The sequence below is a fragment of the Anas acuta genome, chromosome 1 (assembly GCF_963932015.1).
Source record: "Anas acuta chromosome 1, bAnaAcu1.1, whole genome shotgun sequence".
Lineage (NCBI taxonomy): Eukaryota > Metazoa > Chordata > Aves > Anseriformes > Anatidae > Anas > Anas acuta.
The window spans coordinates 162,725,352-162,752,630 of record NC_088979.1 but is presented as its reverse complement, the minus strand read 5'-3'; the positions used below and the strand labels follow the sequence as shown (position 1 = coordinate 162,752,630).

General features: G+C 47.0%; 2 protein-coding genes across 5 annotated transcripts; both read right to left on the bottom strand.

Moving 5' to 3' along the window:
• Nucleotides 1-400: 400 nt before the first annotated feature.
• Nucleotides 401-5,479, bottom strand: CHADL (chondroadherin like). 2 transcript variants are annotated; one of them, XM_068669084.1, is made up of 5 exons: nucleotides 5,306-5,479; nucleotides 4,497-4,654; nucleotides 2,750-4,414; nucleotides 2,372-2,538; nucleotides 401-2,102 (listed from the first exon to the last, which is right to left on the bottom strand). In XM_068669084.1, the coding sequence occupies exons 2-5, from the start codon at nucleotides 4,641-4,643 to the stop codon at nucleotides 1,892-1,894; spliced, it is 2,190 nt and encodes a 729-aa protein (XP_068525185.1). In that variant the 5' UTR covers nucleotides 4,644-4,654; nucleotides 5,306-5,479; the 3' UTR covers nucleotides 401-1,891. The 2 variants fall into 2 exon arrangements, with proteins under 2 accessions (XP_068525185.1, XP_068525184.1); XM_068669083.1 differs by having other exon boundaries at nucleotides 4,497-4,660; nucleotides 5,306-5,477.
• A 1,552-nt stretch (nucleotides 5,480-7,031) lies between these two features.
• RANGAP1 (Ran GTPase activating protein 1) lies at nucleotides 7,032-27,044 on the bottom strand. 3 transcript variants are annotated; one of them, XM_068669087.1, is made up of 17 exons: nucleotides 26,912-27,044; nucleotides 26,727-26,797; nucleotides 25,136-25,272; nucleotides 23,785-23,912; nucleotides 22,793-22,852; nucleotides 21,939-22,118; nucleotides 20,812-20,946; nucleotides 19,895-20,053; nucleotides 19,621-19,734; nucleotides 18,051-18,150; nucleotides 17,249-17,333; nucleotides 16,672-16,825; nucleotides 16,091-16,204; nucleotides 15,639-15,741; nucleotides 14,016-14,104; nucleotides 12,062-12,183; nucleotides 7,032-8,580 (listed from the first exon to the last, which is right to left on the bottom strand). In XM_068669087.1, exons 3-17 carry the CDS (start codon nucleotides 25,245-25,247, stop codon nucleotides 8,511-8,513), a joined length of 1,725 nt encoding a protein of 574 aa, XP_068525188.1. In that variant the 5' UTR covers nucleotides 25,248-25,272; nucleotides 26,727-26,797; nucleotides 26,912-27,044; the 3' UTR covers nucleotides 7,032-8,510. The 3 variants fall into 3 exon arrangements, with proteins under 3 accessions (XP_068525188.1, XP_068525186.1, XP_068525189.1); XM_068669085.1 differs by having other exon boundaries at nucleotides 26,759-26,797; nucleotides 26,912-27,043; XM_068669088.1 differs by lacking the exons at nucleotides 26,727-26,797; nucleotides 26,912-27,044 and adding an exon at nucleotides 26,400-26,421.
• Between the last annotated feature and the right edge of the window lie 235 nt (nucleotides 27,045-27,279).

Below are 27,279 nucleotides of genomic sequence, written 5' to 3'. Positions count from 1 at the left end.
CTTCAGTAAAACATGGAACTCAAATAGCATTTCTGCATATGTGTTTAAATCCCTCATTCTGTGTATTAATACAAAGACAGCTGCTTTGGTTTCTACTTTGCTGCTGTAGTAGTATGTAATACTACAAATGCTTGACAACTTTACTAAAGTTTATCTAGCTTTTCCTAGCATAGCTTATCCATTTATACGTGATAGTTTATATGCAGCCTAAGTAAATACTGAAGTCAGAGGTCATGGCGCTACAGTTTGAGAAGTCCTGCATAAAGAAGAGATCTCAGAAAAGCAAATTTAAACAACATCAATGTCAAGAAAAGTCTTTCTGATCGCTATATTCTCTATCTGTTGTGACTAGACAGATGAAAATCTATGATGGCAATTTTGTCTTTTAGGTCATTTTCTGTTTTTTTTATATATTTCTTTTATTTTTGTTTGTTTATCTTATTTTAACAGGCTATATACTAATTCTCCTCACAGAATGACTAGCAGAAATATGACCCTTATGCGCCTTTTGTAATTAATTCATTAGGTCAACTCTAACCACTAAGCCCCTTGTCAGGTTATTTCTATTAGCGATAAGGAGCAATTGACCTTGAAACATTGTAGCCAGGTAGATGATCCTATTCCACAAGGTCTCTTGGCTCCACCCTTGTGAAGTGAAATCTTCCAGGTGGGGATCATTTGATCTTTGCTATACAGCAAGCTTGGGGGGGGGGGGGGGGATGTCAAGGGAAAACAGCTGATTTTTTTGTTGTTGTTTTTTGGATGTCAGTAGAACTTTTGACACTGTTTCCCATAGGATTCTAGCGAACAAAATTTCTAGCATACAGCTGAACAAAAACATTACAGGATGGGTGACCAATTGGCTGAAGGGCAGAGCTCAAAGAGTTGTGGTAAATGGGGCCACATCAGGCTAACAGATCATCACCAGTGTGGTCTCCCAAGGCTCCATTTTAGGGCTAGCTCTCTTCAATGTTTTTATAAATGATTTGGCTGTAGGACTAGAAGGTGTTCTGAGCAAATTTGCTGATGACACTAAACTTGGAGGAGTCATGGACTCTTTGAGGGTAGAAAGGCCTTGCAGAGAGATCTGGACAGATTGGAGAGCTCGGCAATCACCAACCACATGAAGTTTAACAAGAGCAAGTGCCAGGTCCTGCACCTGGGATGGGGCAACCCTGGCTAAATGTGCAGACTGGGTGATAAGATGCTGGAGAGAAGCCCCGCAGAGAGGGATCTGGGGGTTGTGGTTGACAGGGAGTTGAATATGAGCCAGCAGTGTGCCCTGGCAGCCAGAAGGGCCAACTGTATCCTGGGGTGCATCAAGCACAGCATTGCTAGTCGTTTGAGGGAGGTGATTGTCCTGCTCTGCACCTCTGTGCAGCCTCTCTTCAAGCACTGTGTGCAGTTCTGAGCACCACAGTACAAAAAGGACATGAAACTATTGGAGAGTGTCCAGAGAAGGGCTACAAAGATTAAGGGCCTAGAGGAGAAGATGTATGAGGAGTGGCTGAGGTCACTTGGCCTGTTCTGCCTGGAAAAGAGGAGGCTGAGAGGAGACCTCATTGCCATCTACAGCTTCCTTACGATGGGGAGCGGAGGGGAAGGCGCTGATCTATTCTCTTTAGTCACCAGTGATAGGACCCATGGGAATGGTGTTAAGCTGAGGCAGGAGAGGCTCAGGCTAGACATCAGGAAGAGGTTCTTCACTGAGAGGGTTGTCACACACTGGAACAGGCTCCCCAGGGAAGCAGTCACTGCACCAAGCCTGTCAGAGTTTAATAAGTGATTGGACTGTGCACTTAGTCACATGGTTTGAATTTTTGGGTAGACTTGTGTGGTGCCAGGAATTGGACTCGATGATCCTTATGGGTCCCTTCCAGCTCGGGAGATTCTATGATTCTATGGAGCCTCTGAGCGCCAGTTTTCCTGACCTCTTTTTCTTGCTGGGCTTCCCTGAAGCCTTGGCTTGGTCAGGACTGGCTCTTCTGGCTCCCCAGCCAGGGCAGCTTTGGAAAGTGGTGGAAAATTTCACTTTCTGACCCTTGGCTTCTGGAGGGGACCCACAGGTGGCTCCTACACGCAGGTTGAGCTTCTCAATCCACCTGGAAAAGAAGCAGAAGGCCAGAGAAGGGAAGGGGTGAGGAAAAAGGCAAAACCATGTGGGTGTGAGTTGCTTCCAAGCCCGGCCAGGTTGCTCAGGGCTTCACATGAGTGGGCTTTGAATACCTGCCCACCCCAGCTCCTCACCACTTTCCTTATGCCAAGCAGGCCAAGGCTATTTTCCTCTTTGTACCTCTATTTCCCTCTTAATGCCTCTGACGTCCCTGTGTCCCCAGTGTGGCAGGGCTGGCTGTCCCCCTGCAACACTCACCGGCGCAGGGGAAGGAGCTGGCAGTCGCAGTGGAAAGGCACGTCCCTCAGGTTGAGGATTTCCAGCCCCGTGAAGTTGCTCATGGCAGGGATGTTGCTCATGTTGTTGTTCTCCAGGTGGAGGCTTTTGATCTTGGCTCCAAGGCCAGCAAAGGCACCAGGGGAGACCTGCAATGAAGCAAGGGCGAGTCAAGAAGGTCCTTGTGGAGGGGAGCAAAACACTGATGGGAACTGGGGACAGCTTGGAGCAAGCTCCAGCCAAGCCTGAGGAACTTTCTGGTCCCACTTGGGCTGTGGAGCATCTCCCAAAGCTTTGGGAGCTGAGGGACACCCAGGGGACAAACGTCCCTACCGGGGCCTGGGCCACGGTCACACATACCTGCTTCAGACCCATGTTGTCCAGGTAGAGGTGCTGCAGGGTGCTGCCAACAGGCAAGAAGGCACTGTCCCCTATGTGCCTGATGGGGTTTTGGGACAGCTTCAGCTCGCTCAGGGCAGGCAGGCCCCTCAGGGAGGCCGTGGGCACCTCTGCCAGAAGGTTCCTCTCCAGGTGCAGCTTCTCCAGCATCTTGGTGGGAGCCAGGGCAGCGGGGGCGATGCTCCTGATGGCGTTCCCTGCAAGGTAGAGCTCACGCAGCCCCACCAGCCCGGCCAGGTCACCCTCAGCCAGCTCCCTGATGGTGTTGTGCTGCAGGTAGAGGGAGAAGAGGTTGGGCAGGAGCCGGAAGGCTCCTGGGGGCACCCGTGTGAAGGTGTTGCGGTCCAGGTGCAGGTAGGCAAGCCGTGGGGCCCCCTGGAAGGCAGCAGGCGCCAGGGCGGAGAGGCGGTTGTCAGAGAGGTAGAGGTAGACCAAGCTCTTCAGCCCCAGCAGTGCCCTGGGGCGCAGCTCCTCGATGCCACAGTGCTGCAGGTGGAGGGACACCAGCTCTTCCAGGCCGGGGAAGGCGCCCGGGGGCACCGTCCTGAAGGCATTTCGGCGCAGGTCAAGGAGATGGGTGTCCCCGGGGAAGCCACGGGGAATTTCCCGCAGGGCTTGGTTCTCGCAGTTGGCGTGGTGGAAGTCAGGGGAGCAGGAGCAGCCCGGGGGGCACTGCCTGCTCCTAGGTACCCCCAGCCGCACTGGGGGCATGGTGGGGCTGGGGGAAGGTGGCTGGGGGAGGCCGCACCTCATCTCAGGGGGCCGCAGGGAGTCGAGGGACCGGCCACGGAGGGCAGGGGGCTCGGTGCAGGTCCCCTCTGCCTGCACCCATGCCCGCCCCAACCAGCGGTGGAAGGGGAGCAGGAGGCAGGAGCAGAGCAAGGGGTTCCCAGCCAGGTTGACCTTCACCAGCTGCTTGACCCCGGCCAAGGCGGGTAAGCCCCGCAGCTGGTTGTGGGACAGATCCAGCGCCCGCAGCTGGGGGCTGCGGGTGAAGGCGTCAGGCGCCACGTCCTGGAGGGCTGCGTGGTCCAGGAAGAGGTGCTTCAGGGAGGCCATGGCCACAGCCTCCTCGGACAGGTAGGTGATGGGGTTGTGGCCCAGGTCCAGCCGGGTGGCCTCGCTCAGCCGTGCCAGGGCCTCGCTGGGCAGCGCCTGCAGCTCGTTGTGGTCCAGGCTCAGCCGGTGCAGGGCGGGCAGGGCAGTGAAAGCCTCGCTGCCCAGGACGTGGAGGGTGTTGTGGGACAGCCGGAGCCACCTGAGGACCTGCAGGCCCTGGAAGACCATGTCTGGGAGGTAAACCAGGGCATTCTCCCTCAGGTCGAGGAGAGTGAGGGACCCCAGCCGGCTGAAAGCACCCGGCTGGATCTCCTCAATGCGGTTCTTCTTCAGGATGAGCTGCTGGAGGGAGGACAGCCCGTCCAGGGACTCCTGGTAGAGGACGGTGATGCTGTTGGAGGCCAGGTTGAGGTAGAGCAGCCGCCCCAGCCCCCGGAAAGCCCCTTCCTCCAACCTCTCCACCTTGCAGCGCTGCAGGTCCAAGTGCGTGAGGTATGGGGTGGGGAGGAAGGCTCCCACCGGGACCACCGTGAAGCTGTTGCCCCGAAGGTCCAGTTTCTTGGTGAGCTGCAGGTCACGCAAAGCACCACATTAACCTCAGGGGCTGCAACCCCTCCCCATCCCTGTCCTCCCCCGGCTCCTCACCCACCTCAGGGACGCTGCCAGGCACAGCCGTGAGGTTCCTGTTGAGGCACAGGACGTGGGCGCGGAGGTTGTCGCAGACGCAGGCTGCAGGGCAGCGGGTGGCAGCCGTCCCCCCCAGCACCAAGGCCACGGCGAGCAGGAACAGCCCCATGGCGGGGGCACCTGCAGCTGGGGAGAGGCAGCAGTGAGGGGCCACGGTGAGGGGCCAGGCTCCTGTGCTCTCCCCGGTGGCATCTGCTGATGACACTGGGGTACAGAGACCATTGCCACAAGCCGGGAGAGCCTCTTCTTCTAGCACTCATGGGGAATTGGCTTTGAGCAGGCATGCCCCCCCCCCTTACTGCTAGCATTGAATTGTCTCAATCTCTGTCGATCTCAGTCCTTCCACATCCAAAGCTCAGGTCTCATAAGGCACACAGGTTTAGCTACCCACGGCTCGCTGAGCTGCCACGCTGCGCCTGGAGCTAGCAGTTCCTGGCGTTTTGTGGGACAATGCTCGCCACTGTTAAGCTGCAGGAAGGAGCTGGTTGATTTTGGCCAGGAGGGAGCGAGCCCCTAGGGGAAGAGGTACCGGAGAGGGGCCGAGGCTGGAGTGAGCACAGGGGGAGGCAGCGGTGTCCTAGCACCCCCACGGTATGGGGAGCAGCAGCAGCAGCGGGGTCTAGCAAGACTCAAACACATGGGTGCCTATCCACTTGTTTTCCCCCCCCCCTCCAGCTCACACCGGGATCACCTCCCACCAAGACGATGTCCCCAGCGCTGCCCACAGCTGGAAACAGTTGCTGCTGCCTGGCATGTCCCAGTCCCACGCACCTTGGGGGGGTCACGCTGTGGGTTCCTGGTCCTCAGGAGATGGCAAAGGAGGAGGGAAAGCTGCTGCTCAGTCCAGTGGCTGCCCAGCTTCTGCGCCTTCCCTGTGCCTGCACCGGTATTTATAGGAGCGAGCGCTCCAAGAGTAAGCACTGGGGCCCTTTGTGGCACTTTTTCCTCTCAGGGCTGGCTGAATGCCAGAAGTACAGGAGGAGGAGGGGGAGGAATGGGAAAATATCGCTGGAGTAGGGAAGCCATCCAGGCATTGCATCACCTCTGTCGCAGGACGACCAATGTTGAGCAGCTGAAGCGAGTGGGAAATTTGAACTTGCCCTTTTCTGTCACCGTCTGCTTACAGCACCATAAATGTGGGTGTGTGGTTATAAAAGGCGACATCCATCCACTGGTGTGGCCACAGCAGTGAGGCCAAAAGAAAGGAAAGCTGCCACATTTGCCATCCCCACTTCTAATTTTTAATTTTTTTCTGTTTTTGAAGAGGCCAGGGGCGACAGTGCCTGTGTGAAGTGTCATTTGCTTGCAGGCGGCTATGGGGAGGGCTTTCATTTTCCTGTATGACTCATTATTTCAATTTTTGGCTATGCATTTGACCCTGCAGCCCACAGGTCTCACATGGAGCAGATCTCCACGCTGCAGCCCCCCCGTGGGTGGAGGAGCCGCCGGTGGAGCAGATGGATGTGGCCTGGAGGAGGCTGCGGCCCATGGAGAGCCCCCGCAGGAGCAGGCCCCAGGCCGGAGCTGCAGCCCGTGGAGAGGAGCCCACGCAGGAGCAGGGGGGCTGGGGGGAGCTGCTGCCCACCCGTGGGGGACCCGTGCTGGAGCAGTTTGCTCCTGAGGGATGGACGAGGCTGAGCAACTGGCTGCCCCGCACGGAGGACAATGATCACCACAGCTATAAGGCCAGCTGAAGGCCCTCCATCCCCTGCACCAAGGAGCCCCACAGCACCCATGAAAGCAGCCCTGTGAGTCTCAGCATGCTGCTGAGCTTGTCCTCACCCACCAGCAGTCCAGCTGAGAGAGGGAGTTAGAACATAATAACTCACTAACCTTTTAGAAAAGAATTTGCTAACTTCTAGAAAAGGGGAAACTGAAAGAGGGAGTTAGAGGGAAGTAGAGAGAGTGCTGACAGCATGAACAAGTTAAAGCAAGAAGCCTTGGGCCCCTTTACCAAGGTCAGTCTCCTAATAAGAGTGTGAGCCCAGGCAGGAACTGGTCCTGGGGATGGACAAGAGCCAAGGAGCAACTGAGTCTGCGTAAAGACAAGAGGTCAAGTAGTGGTGATAAGGAAGTCATCAATCTTCATCCCCACAACCCCGTGGGAGGAGTTTATGGAAATGACTGCTTGGAACTAATCTTAATACAAAGCAGGGACAGGTTATGAATACATGTATGTATAGGCGAATTGTGAAGCTTCAATACATAACTCATTACTGCATAAAACCAAGGCAAGTTGTCGTGTCAGCTGTGCATGACTTTGGTGGGACTCCCCTCCCTCCCCCGTGCTGCCCAGCGCTGAATAAACGTACCTACATACATGAACAGCTTGTACCCAAAGGCCAGCACCTCTCCCCCCAGAGCACTGCAGAGTGCTGCTTTCCTGAGGTTGCCGGAGCCAGCCACACCACCTCCCCCAATCCCCCCTTCTCTCCGCTCACCGTTATCTCACCTAGGCCCAGAACCTGGAGGAATTTAAGCAGAGAGCACAGGCACATTGGTCTTGCACATACCACAGTTTATTTCATCCAGTGCCCCACACCCTTTCTTTTCCATCAATGCTGCCTGCAAATCCTGCAAGTAAACGCCAGCTTTTCCTGCATTTATGGCAAGCATGAAGGCCTCTGCCAGCTGTGGCAGATTGCTTCCCCCCACCCCCCCAATTAATTAATTAGTATTAGACTAACTCCACATCATTAACTTCTCCTGACACTGGCACTATTTATGGTGTAGTCAAGTGTGAGGTCTGGTGAGGAAGGATGAACGATGAACAGTCTCCTTCAGCTAAGAGCAGGTAGGGAATGATCAGCCTTAGTAGAAGGAAAACCTTTTTTTTTTTTTTTTCCTCTTTTTTATCACCTAAAGAGATGTGTTGATTCTCAGAGGCTTGAAAGAAGGAGCAGAACCCAGCTTCTGTGCTCAGAAGCAGCGCAGGTAGGTGCCACAAGCATGCACACAGATGAACAATCCCCCACAGAGAGGTTTAGGGACACCTGCTGCTACTCCTCCATGGCAAGAAGAGGTGCAGCCCTACCCCCAGGAATTCAGCACAGCCCCGATTGTTTGTGCTCATACATGTGCACAGCCTTCAAACACGTGAACAGTGCACTGTTTTACCAAAAGGGAGGAGAGGAGGGAGGAGAAAGGGAACACATTCCACGGGGACTTCATGGATTGTATTCATTTCCAAACCCAGCCTATTTAACTAGGAAGAGAAGGGAAAGGGACAGGGAAAGGGAGGGAAAGAGGGAAACTACACAAGCAGTGACAGAAAAGTTACAATAAAAATATGCTTGCTCCCTTAAGCAATGGCCACCAGGGTCAGCCACACAACACAGACATTCCAAGCCACGGCAGCAGGGGAGTAGGATATTGAAATACACGTCAGCCACACGGTGCCTTCAAGAAATGGACTCGGAAGAAGAAGCAAAGGGGAGCACACCTTGCCCCTCTGTGACCCGGCAGCAGCAGAAGGGGGTCAAGCACTCCCCTGGCCTGGAGAAGCAAGGGCAGCAGTAGCAGCGTAGCCTCCCCCCTGCACAGTGCTGGATGCTGTCAGGCAGGAGTCACAGTCTAATAAAATTAAATGGACAACGGGGTTGATCCTGATGAGAGCGCTTCTGGGCTCTTTGTTAGGCTTGGCACACCCTTGCCAATGCTATGGAAGTGGAAAAGGATTCTTCTTTTCAATTCATGCCGAGCTCAGAGCAGCACTGACTTAGTCTAGCGTAAGCATCTGCCCTGCAGAGCAGGGAGTCACTTCACGAGGAGTAGAATAAAAAAAAATTCAGCAGGATTTGTCCAAGTTTATGAAAGCAGAAGGAAGGACACACCTCCTACAGGGAGAATAAAAAAAAAAAAAAAGACGACAGCATGTCTGCATGGGCTCCAGGATCTTCTCCCACTATGCAGCTCCAAGTTCTCTGCTGATGACAGTCCTATGAGGAGGGAAGGGCACAGCAGCATCTCTTGCCTCTCACAGCTGGTGGAGGGTTTGCAAAAGCATGTGGCGAGCAAACGAACAGGAGTCAAGAGCACGGTTTGGTCTGTGGAAAAAAGAGAATTATTTAAAATAGCGAAGTTTAGAAATTGTTTTGTATCAGACATAATTTCAAACGCATTGGGCTTGCACGCTCCAAAAGCTACATCTTTTCCCTTCAGTTCTCTCTTCTTAAACCACTCCCTGACCTCTACACAGATCACTGCTTCCCATTCAGAGCATGGTGTAGAAAATTCTCTCTCCTGTTGCAGAGTCAGGAAGACAGCGTCCAAGAACCAGAATTTATTTCCACGGGTACAAAAATAGGCAGCAGTCTGCTCATCTGTGCAGCCCAGTGTCTCGTGTTTGGTAGCAAGAAGTGGCTGGGAAAGGAACCCCCACCTTCCCTCCTTGCGATGGAATTTTCCATACATATTAATCATTTAGGGCCCCCAAAATACACAAGATGTGCCTGCTTATATTTGAATATTTTCTCACCAAGTCCTCCGCTACCTTTGATCCAACAGCAACTCAGTCTCTGGAATTTTTTTTAAGTCTTCACAAAGAGGCAGTGTAACCTCCTGCTGTCCCTGCCCCTTAAGCCAAGAAACTTGACTGGGCTGCCTCTCACGGCACCTTCGAAACAGCTGCCAGAAACTGCAGCCCATGGGCAGAAAGCACCTGGCACGGAGCGTGCAGTAGTGAGGTCCACCTCAGAGAGAATAAACTGATCCTTGAAACTAGACAAGGGAGCTACACGGTCACATCAGGGTAAAAGTGGGGTTAAATCTCCCCAGCATTCCCATCAGCTCCCAGTAATGTACATTCCTGTTCCCATGGGCTAATTGTTCTCCAGGCATCACAAACTTCTAACCATCTGCACCCACTCACTAGGGAGTTTCCACTAAAGAATCGTAATCCAATGTCTTCCGCTGCTCTGAGAATTAAAAAAAAAAAAAAAAAAAACCTCCCCTCAAACCAACGCAACCTCTGTCACAAGAGAACAGAGTTCTCTTGTGACAGAGCACATACATTCAGCACTTCCTCCTAAAGAACTGTAGGAAGGCACACGTGGATTCACAGCTCCCTCTTGTGTCCGAAAAAAAGAAAATGAGGACAGACAGCAGAGAAGATGAATACTGCTTACAGGATGTACTGTACCCATGACATTGTTATTTTTTGAGTAGAGAACACCACCAACACCACCACAAACTGCTGCAAAGAACAGATGAGAACGACTACTCCAGAAGTAAGCCACTTGCAGCAAAAAGCAGGAGCACTCTAGCCTTGGCATCTGTGAGAACCTCCCAGCTCAACAAGTTCACAAGATCTAATTACAACCCTAAAGGAAATACCTAGAAAATATCACAGGAATGCGTACCGGCTAACTGCAGCCAACTGACTCATGGGTTTGACAGTGTGGATGTAGATTTGCTGTAGGAATGGAGCCCACGGGAACTCGGCAGATTACTAGATTAACCAGAGGTCTCATTTACAGTTCAGATGTCATTTGTTCTAATTCAATTCCAATCAACAAAAAGAGGGCACAGGTTAATCAAGAAGCTATTTTAATTGGACTTTGGCGATCCTGAGCAGGCAAGTGCAAAGGATTTAACAGCAATTCTTGTTCCCCCAGGGAAAGCATTTTAAGAATTTATAAAACACAAAGGTATATTGCTTATATACACCTACTGTTAACTTCATTACACTGCACAGGGCGTAAGTTTCCTTGTGATATCATCACACCCTGTCTACCTTACCACTTTTCCTCCTCCAAATACAGATGAAAAACATTTATTGGTATTTTGCAGGCCTGGAGCCTTGGACCGTTTACACACACAAACACACCCGGGGGTGGGGGGGACAGTGTCCATTGCGTGCAGATTTTTTTCAAAGGTTGCGTAAGCTGAGCTACAAGGCTACTCCAGGCACTGCAATCTGACATAAGCATTAGAAGGGCCAAAAGCAGTGAAGCAGAGCCCCCTTTAATGTATTCTCCACTTCAAGGGATTTAAATCCTGTTTGAAGTGGTTAGGTCTGATAGACAGTAAGCAGAACTAGTTTTGATCAAGCTGGCTCCGCATAATTAGCACTTGATAAAGAAGTAAGCCATTGTCTTCCTCAGCCTTTTTATTTTAAGGCTGGTATTGGATCCTTATGCCGTAGGTATACATTTGATCAGCGAGATCACTGGCGGACAGCAACGCCACTATTAGCAGCAAAGGAAACAGCAGAAATCCTGTTAGCTGGACAACTCCACATGGCAACTCCTGACGCTTCTTGCTTAAGCGTACAAAGATCAAGCTGGAGGTGTATTTGTTCAGTTGCTGAAGCACAGGACCATGGGCGGGTACAATGCCTAATTGCTAGTCTGCTCAAGCCAAAGAGGGGACATAAGATGAACTGTTCCACTCCAGGTGCCTGTAGGGTGGCATTTACACATGTAAACAAGCTAGTTGCATAGTTTTATTTTCCAAAACTCAGTGCAGCTGACTGCTAGACACACGCCACTACCATGCATCAGCTTCCACAGCTTCAGCCATACCACCATCTGCAAAAATTCTTCTTCCCTTTCATAGCAGCCTGCTTCCAATCCTTGCAGAGTTAAGAAAGGATTGACTGCCAATATTTGACTGCATCCCTCTTGTCCATGTTTTGTACCAACCACAAAGTATTTATTTGATGCCCCCGCCCTTCAGCAGCACAAACTCTCAAGCTTCTGCATACTCCCACACCATGAAAATCAGGAAGGCTTGAGCCTTGTCCTGTAACACCTTAAAAAGCCATCCTGGCCCCATATAGCACATTGTCCACGATGAAACAAATTGCCACCAGATTCCAAATGGATTTCAGATGTCTGCTTTTTTTTTTTTTTTTTTTTTTTGCTAATTTGACAGTTCTGGACTGTTCCTCCCCTTGACTGCTGAATAGAAGTATTTATTTTTTCCTATCTCAAGAAAAGTATTATTTGGGGTGTTTCTTCTAATTCAAATGCTAAAGTTCACACTGATTTAATCAAGATGATGGATGGTTCCCACAGCTGTTGGACTTACTATGCTTTACAACATTAAAGAAACTAAAATGGTGTGATTCTATACCTGTACTAGAAGTAATATTAAACAGAAGCAGACAGTTAAAGCAGTTTCTTCAATACCTACGCTCTTAATTTAGCTTTCAAAAAAAAAATCACTAACCCTGTTGCTGTCACAGTAGCAACATTTTCTTCTAGTAACATACTTGGTCTTTGTGTTTTGTACTGTTCTGATCTGCTAGTCTTCAGTGTTACAGTGTGACCAGTCAGGTAGAGCTCTACTCCCCCCTCCTACTGCTTCAGAGCCAGGTAGCTTGCCTGGCTCATTCCATCAAGATGTGTTGCTCTAAACCTTGCAAACTTCAGTAAGCAAGACAAAAGTAGAAACCTATGAAAAAATTAACCCTTTTTTTTCAGAATAGATATTTCATAGGTTCTAACAGAACAGTTGACATGTCAACTATTAACTCCCACTAACTCCCATGGAGAAGACTGCATTGACAGGTATGATACTCACTTTGTGACAAAAGCTGTGAGAACTGGAGCCAGGGATTTGGGGAAATAATCTTGCTGGACCATATGGTTCAAAGTCATAAGAATACCATAGAGGCTTGGGACAGTTTTGATCTTCTCTTCACTCTGGAAAAAAAAAAAAAAAAAAAAGGATGAGAAGACAAATCAAGCATCAGATAATCACTATTTTATCTAATTCACTATAGCTGAGAAAGGCAATGAATCCTCTGTAGAATAAAGTGCTCCCATACTTTGTAGGAAATAAAATTGTACAGTGCTCCTCAAGACAAAAGGTAACCAACTCTATAACCTCCCAGCAACAGCATCTGAAATACAGCAGGATCCAGAATATTTTAGTATGTATCAATTAGATATTAGTCATTAATAGCATCAGCAATGGGGAAAAGGAAGTAACACATTCACAAGTGAAACAGACAAGTCTCAGAGGCTCTATCAAAATGTTCTTCTGTGGAATTTGACTTGACTTCATCAAGAATTGAGTTGCCTTAATTACACTATTTTTCTCCTGCATTATTCCATAGTTCATTTTTTTTATACCACTTCCAGTTCTTTGTCAGTCTGCCTCCAGAACTTGATGCAGTATCCCCAGAACTGGTTTCACAATTATGAATAAGGCAAAGTTATTGTCATTCCTATTGCTGTTCCCCTGCTTACATGATAAGCAAGTTCTTCTTGCTCCTAACATGATGCTAACCTACATGCCCTACTTCTTAAGTTGTTTTCATTTATTTCTCCAGTACCATCCCACTAAAGCCCTCCACTCCGTAGACAGGATCTAGACCTGAATTCCTAAGCACATGACCTTATATTTCATGGTGCTAAGAACAGCTGTTGCTCATGTGTAAGATCTATGTAGGACGAAGTCCTGGAAGCTGCTCCCGCTCCAAACATGCCTAACTTATCAACAGTTCTCAGTACCACAGAGGACAAATAACTGGTCGGCTGATCCTCAAGGGCATTACTATCAATATCACATCCTGGTCTGCAAAAGTTCTGGAACACAAGTCTGTGCTTTGTGCTTCATGTTATTTTCCATACAGGGTAAGAGGTAGATGGTAGGCCCCAAAACAAGTGTTCTGCAGAGCAGAAAGCCATCTTGGGTTCTGTACACGTGAGGACTGGAACACACGTATCCAGCATGTCAACAACTTTCTGCTCCCTAAACTGAATATTACTGGAAGGAAATCCATAAACCTAATTAAGAGTAGGCTGCTATAACATAAGTTATAGATATTCTGCTGTTTAAAAATGTCTTGGTCCAAACTTCCATTCTCAGTTTCTAGGACTTCAGAAACATTGACCTCATAGTACAAGTTGGCAAAAGTACTTCTTAAATCTGCAGACAGAACCTCTCCCCAAGTCATCCCACTGAAATTAAAGCTACAGGCAGTCTGACACAGTTTGCAGGTTTTCTACTGACCCTTCCATCCTTTCTCATGAGGAAGTTTATTCCATACAAAGATGTATTTGACACTGGTGAGGAGCAAAGACACTCCAAAGGATAAAGTTTAATGCCACCAATCAAACATGAGTAGCTGGATATTTGGTTTTCAGCCATGCTACCAGAAGATACTCTAAAGAACCATGCTAATTAAAAATATGTCTAGGAGTCTAATGTGCAATATTATTATAGACATCTGTAAGAATCCACAGTCCAGCAGCACAGACTCTCACATGACCCTCCCTACCTCTAGGGGATGACTGAGATTGCAGAGCACATTAAGCAGAAGAGGTAAAACGAGCTGACACCACCTTCATCCTAATGTGATCTTGCAATTTGCAATTTTTGCTGGTCCCGCAGACTTCTATTGTCCCTGGGCATCAGGCATGCACAGGCACCCAGCTGCTTCCATGGCAACATAATTACCCACAACCCAGCCAGTCTGGTCCTCAACAGCCCAAGCAGACCATAACTTAACTCTTTCCTGCTTCCTCACCTTAAGGAGTCCCATGTGGATCAAGAGTCTTGTGACAAACGCATCCGAATTAAATGTGGCAGAAGTGAAGGCTTTCCTCATCAAGGCGTCTGAAGGAGAAACAAATGCATTGTGGTAAACATATGGGACCTCAGGGAATACAAGCTGTTGAAGGACTTCTGGGAGGTAACCTGCCTTAAGAACCTAGTTGTCTCTACAGGACTAGGTAGAACCTCTGAAATTCAGACAGGTAAAACCCAGTGCTTTAATATAAGGCCCGATACAAAGACCTACATGGGGAAAAAAAAAAATAAACCCCACACTGTCAAGTTTCTGATGCAACGCGACCTCAGTCTCATGCACCACAAAACACTCTCAGTGCCTTTGAACTTGCATGCACATGTGCATACATACACAAACAATTAGCTGAAACAGAGCAGCAAGAGCTAAAGCCTTGAAATTTTAAGGCCAGCAAGATCTCACCTTTCACTAGGTATAAAAAAGGAATGAGAGAAGTTGTTCAGTTCCTTTATGGGCTCTCTTGGGCCTATATTCTGCTGTTAGCTATGGGCAAACCAGTGCTCTATCCTCTCTTGTCTACAAGGTAGACAAGGCACACATCTTGACTTCTGACTGTTCTGGTGTCTTGGAATGACAGAACCCACTGCAGCAGACTTCAGACAAGGTGTACATCCTGTGCTCCATTTTTTGTTGGAGACAACTCATAACAGGCATCAGACAAGGCCAGCACTCACTCAGTGAAATGCCAATTGGTTAGTTTGGCTGGTTGGACCCACACGCAACTCCAGGGAACTCTATTATATTACTGTTGTATAGACAATAGCCAACAGTTTCACCATGTCTATGTATTCCAGATGAATAAGTTGCTAATTAAGCACTTGATTTTTTGCAATAAATCAGGCTAAACGGCCTTAAAGGTAATTGATTCAGTTCTTTTCCACAGTACTGATAGGTAACTCATGTACAGAAAAACTGTAGTACTGGGGGGATTTGAAAAAAAGATGAAAGACAGTGGTAACTTGCCCAGGAGTTGTTCAGAATTTACATTTCTAAGTGAGAACATGAAGGGATATTATTAGTCTGTGCAAAAAATCACACCTAACTGGGTTGTAATATACAGTGAGGAACAGTCCCTTGCTATATGTCAACCTCTGTGCCTTGTCCCATGTTGTAACGCAAATCTTTGCTTCCTGAAGAGATTAAAGAGATTTCAGACTGATAAGAAATGACACTAAATGAGAGGCCTCTCTTTATACTCTTTTAATAAGAAACTGGAAAGCTATTTCCTGCAAAATATTTTTTCAATGAACAGTCCTGAAAAAATGCTGACCATGGGACACAAAGCTAATGGCTATTGACAGGACAGCATCAAGAAGATGCAGGTAAGGGCAGCAAAGGTCCACTAAGACAGCAACTACAAGAGACACTCTTCACGAGGCTTTGGAAGCACAAAATCTACTAAGGTCAGAATGAGCTTCTACTTTCACTCTGTACAATAGCATGGCACAACTTGGTACTGTGTTATCTGGGGTTTCTTGCTGCCAGGGTCACAAAAATCAAGTGGCCTGGCCCCAAGAGGCCTTCCCTTGCATTGCATCTTGAAGTGGAGAAAGGCCCAGTCACCTGTTGTTTCCTGCACAGCTGTTTTTACTGGGGCTTCATCTTTGAAGACTGAAGATATCCTTAAGAGAGCTGTAACTACTTTCTCTACATCAGATGTATCTGTCTGAAAGACAAAGAAAAATAGAAGTAAGTCAGAAGTCATTAAGTTAGCTGCTAGCCAGATACAGAAGATAGGTCTCTGCAAGGCAGTGACAAGAATTATGGCTTCCAGCTGACTGACATCAGTTGTTTTTTTCTTGGCCATACTACAAAGCATAAGCAACACTATGAAACAAAGTTACTGTGTAGAACCTCTGGTGCCAGTATAAGCATTAACCACATCAACAGCTTCCTTAATGCTCTTCAGGATCACTGGCAAGAAAATGCAAAGCTAGGACTCAGGAGGTTATCACCTCTGGGAATTAAATGACGCCAAGAGAGAATCAAGTAGAGCAAAGCACTGTCTCACCAACCTGCTGAGCTATCAGCACAGAACACTTTGGTCCCAGTCGCAGAAGCTTCTCCGGTGACGGGAAAGCAAGGAACGTGGCAACATCCACAGGGGGAGATGGCACTGGAGTTGAATCCTGAAACAGGCAGAATCCATCTCAAGCTTACTCTTAGAAGCAAGTAAATTGGTACAGTACCAAAAGCACTTGTCTGACTCACAAAGGCACATCAGGTCTAAATTTGAGAACTATTTGAAGCTGGAATGAGTCTAGTTGCAACAGCCACAATATGCTATCATGACTGTATGGCATTGCATATACAAGGTTCCCACCATTTTCTGGAGATGGGGAGACTCTGCCCATGTTTGTTACAATGGCTGCTCAGCCTTTCCCTCCACACATGTGCACATGGACAGCTTAATTAAACAAGTTTCCAAGACATCCATTTTCTTTATTTCCTGCATGTTATCCTCTTGCTTGTTACCACAGAGCCAATCCACGCAGGCAGGCATGCGAACTCCTGCCAGCACTTCAAGTTCAAACTCACTCTAGATCTCATTTCCTCCTTCATTCTCCACCAGGCGAGGAGACTGAAGATAGCTTACCTGTGATTCAATTATCTTCTTAGGAGTCAGTGAGTCCTGTTCTCCCTGTCCTCTCTCCTTAAGCTGTTGCTGTTCTTCCTCCTCCTCTTCCTCCTCTTCTTCTTCTTCCTCTTCTTCCTCCTCTTCATCATCCTCCTCTTCCCCTTCATCATCACTAAGGTTTGAGAGTTTACATGTTACATCAATTACATACTTGCAATGCCTATACACTAGAACCCATCTATTTTTTTCCCCTAAAGGACTAAAAAGCAGCCTCCCCCCCTCAAGTCTTACTGCAAGAAGTACATCTCCACCTACAACAGATTATGAGGCCACCTCAGGCTTCAGTCACCCACTTGACAATGATGAGCAAAGAGCCAAGAATACGGTCAATAACCAACACCGAGATAATTCCATTGATGAAAATGGAGTATGACACTTATCCTGATTCGGGAATCCCTTAACAGTACTCGACACTGCACTCGAGCCAACGTTCATGTGCAATGTTACAGTTCTTACAGTAAACTAGGAAGGTGAATGAAAATACTAATGAAAATTAATGGAACACTTCTAATTTAAACGCTGGTGCCCTGCTTACCTCAAAGATCCCAGCACAGACGCCATATTAAAGCCTTCAAGGATCTCCTGCAGTTGCTCACATCCTTCTTCTCCCAGGCAGTTACCTAGATTTGTGGGGGGAAAGGGAGTAGACTTAAGAGATGCACACAAGTTTGTTCTTGGGGAAATTGTTATTGATTCTTGTCTATCTTATTTCTGAAATTGAACAGTGATCAATCATTTCTACACAACCCCTTGGAGGCAGCAATGCAGAGGTCATTATCAAACAGCTGTTAAACACATTTCAGAGGCATTACACAATGTTTGGAGTCAGACAAAAGCCTTAATTATTCAGTATGCCTTTGAGAAACTTCCTGCTAGGTCTATAAGCAGTTCTAGGTCTCAGCAATCCATGGCCCAGCACCACTGAAATGCAGAGACCTAAGGTATGAATGGCAAAAAGCTAACAGTGATCAAAGTCTCCTATTCTTCTGCATAGATGCACACCAAGGTTTTTAATTACATTTCTGAAATATCTGAGATCACATTGAACAATTTAACGTTTTACTGAAAAGAGTTATGGGTATCAATTCAGTCTTTCTCCCTTACAAGACATACTGAAACTTTTTACCTTTAATAACTGACTGAGTTCATGGCATAACAAAGCTTTCAGGATCTAATCGCTTCCTGTCCCTGCGTCATCCAAGTTCAGCTACTCTCACGTTTCATTTTTTAAATGCTGAAAATTGCAAGACTAGCATAGGTGATACTGTCAACATTCTTCCTAGTGGTTTCTAGTTGGGATCAGACTAGACGTGCTTTTACCTAGCAAATTTACTTACCATTGAGATCCAGCTTCTCCAGCTCTGCCTTATCTTCAATAGCTTCAGCAACAGTCAGAGCAGCATCTCGTTTGATCTCACAGAAGGACAAATTCAGCTCCTAAGAAGCAGGAGAACCTTTGTTTACCAAATTCCTGTAACACCTATTATCCCCATAAGTTTCACATGCTCACAAGCTTTCTGGAAAGATTCTCATTTGAAGAGGTTCTCAGCAAAAAAAAAAAAAAAAAAAAAAATTCATTAGAAATAAAACAATAGGTATCTCTGCCTCATATACTTAAGAGTAGTGTTTTGAGACATACCATCATTAAAAGCAGCACTACTGAAGTTAAGTGGTTAACTAAAAAAGTCACGAAGACCATGCCATTATGAGTACACTACACCAGCAAAGCCCTGCTGCCAGTCACATGATTAAGTCAGCATTTACACACCAGCAAGTCTTACTGAAGAAGAGTAGCTACTGCACTAGATGAACTGCACATTTGCCTTTCAACATTTACACTGCACATTAAGACCTTCAAAAGAAGCTACAACTGGTACTACATCTGATAAAGACAGCCAGCATAGAAACAGTGTGGACAGATGAGTAAGAGCGCAGTTAATCAACTGCCAAGCACCATCCCCCACCATTCCACACTGAGTTCCATCAGTCCTTTCCTGACATGAGATTTAATATTAACAAAAGGGAAGTAGTCCTTGAACAGAATGAATCAGCTACTATTGCCTCATACTACTCTCCCTTAACCACTTCTGCTCTGGAAAAAAAAAAGGATTTAATTTGTGACTGTTCACATAAACACTCCCATTAGAAATCTTACTTAAGTTTTCCTGGGAGATTCAGAAATAAATTCCAGTGGAACCAGAAGAGGCCTGAGCAAAGGATCTCACACCACAAAGTACCTACGACTTTCTGTACCAGATTCACATACGTAGATAAATGTTAGCACTCAGCTAGATTTTTGTTTCTGACTGTAAGCTTGTAAGAGTAGGAATTGTGTTCAGCATCTGTCCCAGGGCAGTGGTGACCTGTGAGAGGTGTTTCTACAGATTCTAGTTTACTTATACTACTGACTGGGCTTAGGCCTGTGTAGAATGTTGTCAAATGCCAGTAATGTGCAAATACTGATAGGGAAGGCTATGGTACTGCCAAAAAAAATGAAAATATTTGGATCTTTGATACATAGAAAGGCAACAGATGTATAAATAATGAAATGATTAAGAGATTACAAGATGTTTATGAGGAGGGATGTTTCAAGTCTGTTCTCGTGACCCTCTGAGATTCTCAAAGCAGATATTATTTGCATTATCAGGCTTCTTGAACAGCAGCAGCTTCAAAAACATCAAGTGGAGCCTAAGCAGGTCCCTGGTATGCCTTCATGTAGAATAGTCTTAGCTAGGTGTGCTAATGCTTCTGACCTACAGGTTATTGCTTTGGTTATGAGCACAGAGCGGCACTGAGTTGAATCCCACCTTAAAATAATCAGTAGCAGTAGGAGAATGAACGGAAAACCAGGGAACTGGAAACAAGGCATTTTCAAGAGATTTGAAGCTGAAAAGCAGAAGGCAGTACCTTTAATTTATGAAGCCCTTCTTTAACAGCATCCGCAATAGCAACAGCACCCTTCGAACGCACCAGGCAGTCTCCAAAGTTGATCACTTCAATCTGCCGTAGCGACTTCAAAGTCTGCAACGGCACAAATTTGAAGCTATAGACATGCAAGTAATCAAGTGTCATATCACTCCTGGAAGGCCAACTTCCCCACCAACCCACATGTAGATGCTAACTAACTGTATCTGAAGAGACCAGGAGGTAAGTGACAAATTAATTGTTCATAACAACCCACCTCTGCCATGGCCACAGCTCCTTTCTCTGTGAAGGTGTTGTCGTTCAAGTTTATAACCTTAAGCAGTGAGTTGATAGCAAAGGCCTGGGCCAGTGCTGTGATGCCAGGATGGTTGATTCCATTCTGTGGCATATGGACCTCTTCCAGAGTCCCAATGATCTGGGAAAGGATGCACATGAATAAAAGACTGTTAGGAGACATACTTCAGCTCAAGAGTATAGCGCTCCACTCTTTAGGATTTGCTCAGAATTGTTTTCTTGCAACGTAAAAGTCCATTAGCTCTTCTGCACAGAATTATTTATCAGCAATTATACCACAAGTTTAAGTGAAACTGCAGGCTCACAGCAAGTGTCAGATTAATACAAAGCTGTGATTCCAAGAGTCCTGCTAGCATATTTGCTCTAGGTACCCCAGAGTTCCCTATCTGCGGTGTAACAACCCTCAGACAGACCAAGAAACATCACTAGATATGATACTTACCTCATTAAGACCTACACTTTCCCCTGAGACAAAAATGTAAGTCGACAGTGTCAGCTAGAGAAAGCTAAACACCATTTAGAGCCCTCACAGGTTGATCCTGGCAAAATAAACAGGTTTCTTCTGCCAGATGACTGAACAACTAGCCAGAAAAACAACTGGTACCTGATCACCTGTTATTCCTACCACAGTGCCAGATAACCTCCATGAGCACAGAAGGAGAAGCAACAGGACCAACGGTAAATTACTCAGGAGATGCCTATTCCTCCCTCAGCTTTACACAGCAGCTAGTTGTGTGTTTGGAAACTTAGGTCACAGAAACATTCAGACAGCCTGCCACTGCCTCCAAGTTGCTGCAAGCAATGTGCATGTTCTCTTTGACATTAGCACTTAAGCACACCTTGCTCCAACTTGTCACAAAGCTCTGGTTTGGTACTTACCCCAAAAGCTTCAGCCAGGGCAGTGGCACCATCATTCTCCAGACGATTTCTGCCAGCCACAAATATTTTCAAAGCAAGAGGCTTGCCCTGGGCACTCGATTTCCTGTGACACTCTTTCAGAGCAGCTGCCAGTATCTACAGGAAGCACAAGTAGTTTATCCTACCTCAGCATCTCATTCTGAAGGAATCCAAATGTTTTCTATATCCAGCTCTCATGCAATACTTCAGACATGATGAAATAAACTTGCTTCTACAGTATGGTATACAATAAAACTGTTACTAAAACACTTGATTTATGAACAGGTAACGCATTGAGCTATATCTATTAACATTCCATTTGCAAATAGGTAAACATAGAGGGTCTTAGTGATAATGACAATGACAGTCAGTCCTGGTTTTCCTGCTTCATCCAACAGGCATCCTTCAGTGCTAGGATTAGCAATACTGCTCTCTCACATCCAAGGACATTAGATCTCTTGACATGAAATCTAAGGTTTAGGATAGACCTGTTTTCCTATCCTAGAATAAGCTCATCTGTTTTTCCATTTCAGGAATTTATCAGTATAAACACAGAGGGAAGGGATCTCGACAGACTGTAGAAGTGAGCCCACAAGAATCTCACCAACTGGAAAGGGAAATGCCACGTTCTGGGGACGAATAGCACTATGCAACAGTATATGCTGGGGGCCAAATAGTGGAAAAATAGCTTGGCAGAGAAAAACCTGGGAGTCCTGGTGGGAGAGGAGATGACCATGAGCTAGCAATATGCACTTGCAGCCAAGAAAGCCTACTGGCAGGCTTTGGGAGAAGGTGGTATAAAGATGACTGTCAGACACAAACATATCAGATAGATGCAGAGGAAATTCCACTTAAACACAGATAAATGCACACAACCCCTTTTTATTTTGAGGGTTGTTAAACACTGGGTTAGGTTATCCAGAGAGTCTGCAAAGTCTCCTTTTGAGATGTTCAAATCCTGACTAGACACAGCCCTGAGCAACCTGTTCCGATTGCTTGGGACAGGAGAGCTGGACTAGACAATCACCAAAGATCCCTTTCAGCCTCAACCATTCTGTGTAGACAAGTCCTGGCTCTGACCTCATTCCCAATAAGGAGACAGCCCTTACCTTGCCACCACCAATGCCCATGCCACAGTTATTGAGCTTGAGTTCCTGCAGGGTGTAACACGCAGGGCTCTTCAGCAGTGCCTCAAAGCCACGCACACCGTCTGGCCCAAAGGCATTGTCACTCAGGTCAAGCTCCACCAGCTGGGCTCCAGCAGTGATGAGCGCGTCCCCCAAAGAGATCTGCAAGGAAACAGATGGTGGGGGTGGGAGGGAGGGAGCGGATTGACTCTTCCTGACAGCAGCACTGCAGCAGTAAGGTGAGCCAGTGATGCTGCAAAAAAATTCCACTTTGAAGACATTCTGCAAAGCTGCATGGGGAAATAAAACTTCACAGCTAAAGCCAGAGCAGGAGCTCTGCAAATGAAGCTGAAGATAACTGCAAGGCAGTCATCAAGAAGTATCCCATCTCTTTAGGTCAAATACACATTTTTCAAAGCGAGTTGCCCCTCTACGCTGCTTAAAGAAGTATTTTAACATTCCGTTAAGTGCCTCATGTTCTTGCTCCACAGAGCTCAAAGCTCAGGGGTTGAGCTCTGTAATGCTCTTGGAAGAAACAGCCATATGGTTTTATTTAGAAAGCTTAGCTCCCATACTGCCTATCAGATCATGAAGATATCTTCCCCAGGGACAAGCTTCTTCACTGATAGAGAACTGCATTTAGCCTTTTATCAGCTCGTCCCCACCTTATACAGAAGCAGAGAAAAAAATCGCTTATGTATTCTGAGACACTTAGTGTTAACAGGATAGAGGAAAAACTCTGTGCTAACAAAGTCTCAAAAGCATACTCCCACAAAAAACATGACAGGTGAGAAAAGTTATATTAGTCAGAAGTCTCAGATCTAGTTTTTACTTACCAAAGCAGGAGGGATCTCAGATCTTAGCCTCCCAGTGAACATGTCACTCCAATGACACCTCTAAAATAAGAAACATACAGATGGAAACCATTAAAAATATGTAGGACAACACAGTTGTACAGAGGTTTACACATACAAGCTGCATTACATCACCGTGAACACCTTAATTTTGTCTGCCTTCCTCTGAGCTTGTCATTTGGTTGTGCTAAGGAGCTATGAGAACTGATGTTACAATTACTTCTCTTAGAAGGACATAAAGCCACCAAAATGCATACTGTAAATAACATTATACAAGGATTGTTGCTTGCATTTGAGCTGGAATTCTTTTCCGCTGAGAAAATTACCAAAGGAAAAAACAGCAGGAAACTGAAGGATACATTAGGAACGTAGAGTTTACTAAGGTACGTGGCTCAACAAGCTGGACTTACTTGAAAAGCTACACTTGGGTGATTAACGTGAATCAGTGTTTCATATTCCTCTCCTACAAAGAACAGCGCCTCTAGCAGCATAGCATCCTCCTAACTTTAGGCTGGGACAGTAGTGGGGAAACATAGCTTTAACACCAAAAAACGTCCTGGTGCATTTCCTCCATTATTTCTTCATTATTCAGGCATTATACATGTATGAAGCCTCGTTGTCCAAAATATCTGAGCCAGCTTTTCCATTAGAACTTAAGTTTTGTTGCCACAGGTCTTTGTTTGTAAATAAGATCTGTAGATGCTGCCTCTGCAAAGAGACTCTTCCTTGCACAGCTTCCCAGCTTTAAGATTGGAAGCCTTCTGAACGGGAAGAGTTAGGAATGCAAGAAATGCTCCCACTATCCTAAAGTCTTCAAGTTCTGCCATTTCCATATGGTTGTTCCTAACACTGGAAGAACAAAGCAAGTTTTTGGGCTAACTCAAGGCAGACTATGGCAAGAAGAGTACAGATAGGCCTTTGGTATTTCTACAGCACTTCTTCCCCTTCCACCACTGCCCACTTGAGGGTCTCACCTTGAGCTCTGATTTCTTCTCCAGGGCTTTGGCAATAACCTTTGCTGCCTCCACACCCACCGTGTTGCCTTCCAGACGCAGTGCTTCCAGGCCATCAAATTCCTCAATTTGTTTGATCACTTCTTCGGCTAGAAAGAGCATAAAGTCTTGTTGGCTTTTTAACTACCATCTTAGGTGCCGCAGTAACACACTGATGCAGCAATACTTGGTCAGTTCTACCCTTAGCAAAAAGAGCTGAGCAACATTATCTGAAAGAATCCCGAGACAGCGACGGAGAACTGAACTAAAGTGTCAGGTCACTAGAGAGAGAGTTCTCCGTTCACCATCCTTCTTTTTCATAATTTATTACTAGTTCTATTATCACACAGCCATTCTCATATTTGCAAAAGTAAGTTTGATTCCCCTGCCATTCAGCACATTATAGATGTATGCGCTCCCAAACTAAGACACAAGGACTAAGCTAAAAGCTAACAGCAATCAGCACCCCATCAACAGGATCAGGTTCGCACTGACTGGAAAAATCCATGTCTGGTCAGCAAACATTGCAAGGCAGAACAACTTGACTAAAGTCTTCCTATGCAAGACAAGGGAAAAGGCTCTCCCATCACTGGCATTTGTTATCATTCTCAAACTCCAAATCCTTTCCCCACAGCTCAGTGGCTTCACACTATTAGAATGGCATATAAAAAGCACCACCTTCGGAGTCAATAGCAGAGGTACACAGCACAACAAATAATATCTCTGAAGAACATGCTGTTTCTTCATGTGGCAGAAACGCTGCTCTAAATATATACACTTATTCTACTGATATTTACCACACTGCTTGTCACTGTAAGACATTTTTAACTGGGAAACACACACACCAGCTAGAGAAACATCCCAGGAAAAATAAAACAAACGTGACAACACCGCAATAACAAGCCTAACAGACCAGAATTTGGAAAGAAAAGGGACTACAGCAGAAGACTAGTGTATCAGCCCATTCCTTGATGCAGGTCTTTGAAACATCTACTTGCTCTGAGTGCTATCATGCACCTGCTTACTGTGTGTAAAAGGAACACTAACTCTTATGAACAGTGATTGTCAGAAGCACTGGGAGAGAACATCAAGAAAATACATGTTAAAGAGCCAAACCCCAGCTCCCTCAGCTGTAGTGCTGCCAGGGTACCAGGTCAAAGCAGCGTACAAGAAGGGAAGGAAATGTCTCTATCAGAAGCAGCTGTAGCCACATAACCCTTGTATCACGCCTAATATTATGACAACTTGGCCACGCAGGACGAGTGGGAGGTTCACCACAAGACTTCAGAATTGCAGGGAGACACTTCCCAAACACAAAGATATTTTCTCTTACCATCTTCAGCTGTATTCAGTTTAAGGCTCTGGCCTTTGAAGCTCAACTGTCCGCCACCCACTTTGGTTTTGGCAAGTGACTCCGCTAGCTTGGTGATGTCTTCTGATGCCATTTTTCTGCTTTCCCAATGTTAAGAGCTGTCAATTAAAAGAAACTGTCAACACAAACTAGAATACATAATCTGCATTAATAATCATCCTTACTTAAACATTAATGTGTTTTTTGTTCCCGAGATATCTAAGTGAGCTTTCAGCATCATTAGTGTTTTCCCCAAAGCTCACAACAGCCAGGCTAGATTAGCATTTCAAAGCCCACCAGACGGTGTTGATTCTTCCAATACTGAAGTGACTTGGGTTTTGTTGGAGTTGTTACACTTCATAAATAACCAGTAGCTAAAACCACTGACTATGACCACATTAAGACGCGAGTCTTGCGTGCAACACTTCCACAATTAAAATGTAACATTCCTCTCTCTCCCCAAACCACATCCCTTAATTATACATGCTGCACGTTTCTCCTGTTCTCTAAACCAAGCTAGAGCAAACACAACAGTTTTTCCTTTTCAGCGATAAACCCCGCAGTGCCTACATCAGCAGCTCCAGAACCACTTCGCTGCTGAAACATCACGAGCGTTGTACACAAAGCTCTTATGGGTTCTCTTTCTCTGCAGATGTCCCACAGATTTATCACATGCAGGATGATCCTACACCGATGACAGATTACTGAATGTTTCACTTTGAGGCCACCCATACGTAGGTGCACCATTATTTAATGAACACCATCCACTGTGTGAAGTGTCTGACCTCCATTCACTCAGCAGGACAAACAGAGCATGGTTTTTGGTTGTGCCTCCAGTGGGATAAGAGCCTACATGCAACTAGTGCTTAGAAGTGACATAAAAACAGACTTCACGTGTCAGAAAGGGATGAAAATCCTTTTCCTACAACAACACAAAACTGGACCCTTCCATTCTTGTCAGACTTCAAAGCGGACCCATAATTACGCAGCTCTTTACGCTCAACAGCACTGGTTTTAAAACACCCCCTAAATGAAAGCTGTACGTCCACCCGTTACTCCTGCTACGTAGCTGTGAAGAATTTGCCTTCAGTTCCCCTAGGGTAGAGCTTCTCTTCAGCTTTCATTAACCTTCCTATTGCTTCTGGACACAGTAAAAGCCATCTCCACGGTCCACCAACACCACCTTTATAGGTTGGCTGCTCTCTCAGGTAGGTGCTACCAACCAGAAGATACTCCAGTAACTTACTGCACTTCTTCTAGGTCACAGACACCGCGCTGATGGACATTCCTGACCTCTGATAGCCCAACAAGAAGGAAGGATGTCCTCCTGTCCGCGAAGTCTTTACGTTATGGGAATAAATGACGGACAGGGTCCAGAGATCCGTTCACTTGGTTCATTTCTCAACTTCAGAGCAGCTCCTCACCCTCCTGTGACGATGCTGGCCGCCCTGCAGGTGCGCTCACACCCTCTGCTCCTCCTGCCCTTAAACCCCCGCGCACTTTCTCCTTAGGCTCTGCCTCCGGCCTCATTTCCCCACAGCAGCCCGCCGCCACATCCTGAGGCGCGCGTTACCTCACCCGCCGGCCCCCGTCAGGCGAACCTACCAGCGCCCGGCCCGCCGCCGCCTCTCCCACGAGAAAAACCTTGAAAAAAAAAGACAACAAAAAAGAGACAAAAAGCCAAGTTAGCTCACTGGGCGCTACAGACGCGACCCGAGGAGCGCCGTCTCCCCTCACGGCCCCCCCCCGCCCCGTCACCTCCGCGCGCCGCCGGCCCAGGCCCCCTCGCGCCGCCGCTGCCGTTGCCGGAGAGGGCGGGGGCGGGGGGAGGCGGAGGATTTGAACGCCGGCAGTTGGGGCCCCGCCGCCGCCGTTGGCCGCCCGCACCGCCGCGTCGCCACAGCCCGCCCCTGCGCGGGGCCGCGGGGCGCGCTGGGATGTGTAGTTCTGGGGGGGAGGGGGGGGCAGGCCTCGTGTGGCGGTGCTGGGGTGGCCAGGGAGATGCGCGGTGCTCGGAATCGTTATCAACAGTCAGAGTCATTAAGGGTGGAAGAGATCTGCAAGATCATCTGGTCCAACCATCCCCTACCACCAGTGTCACCCACTGAACCATGTCCCCAAGCACC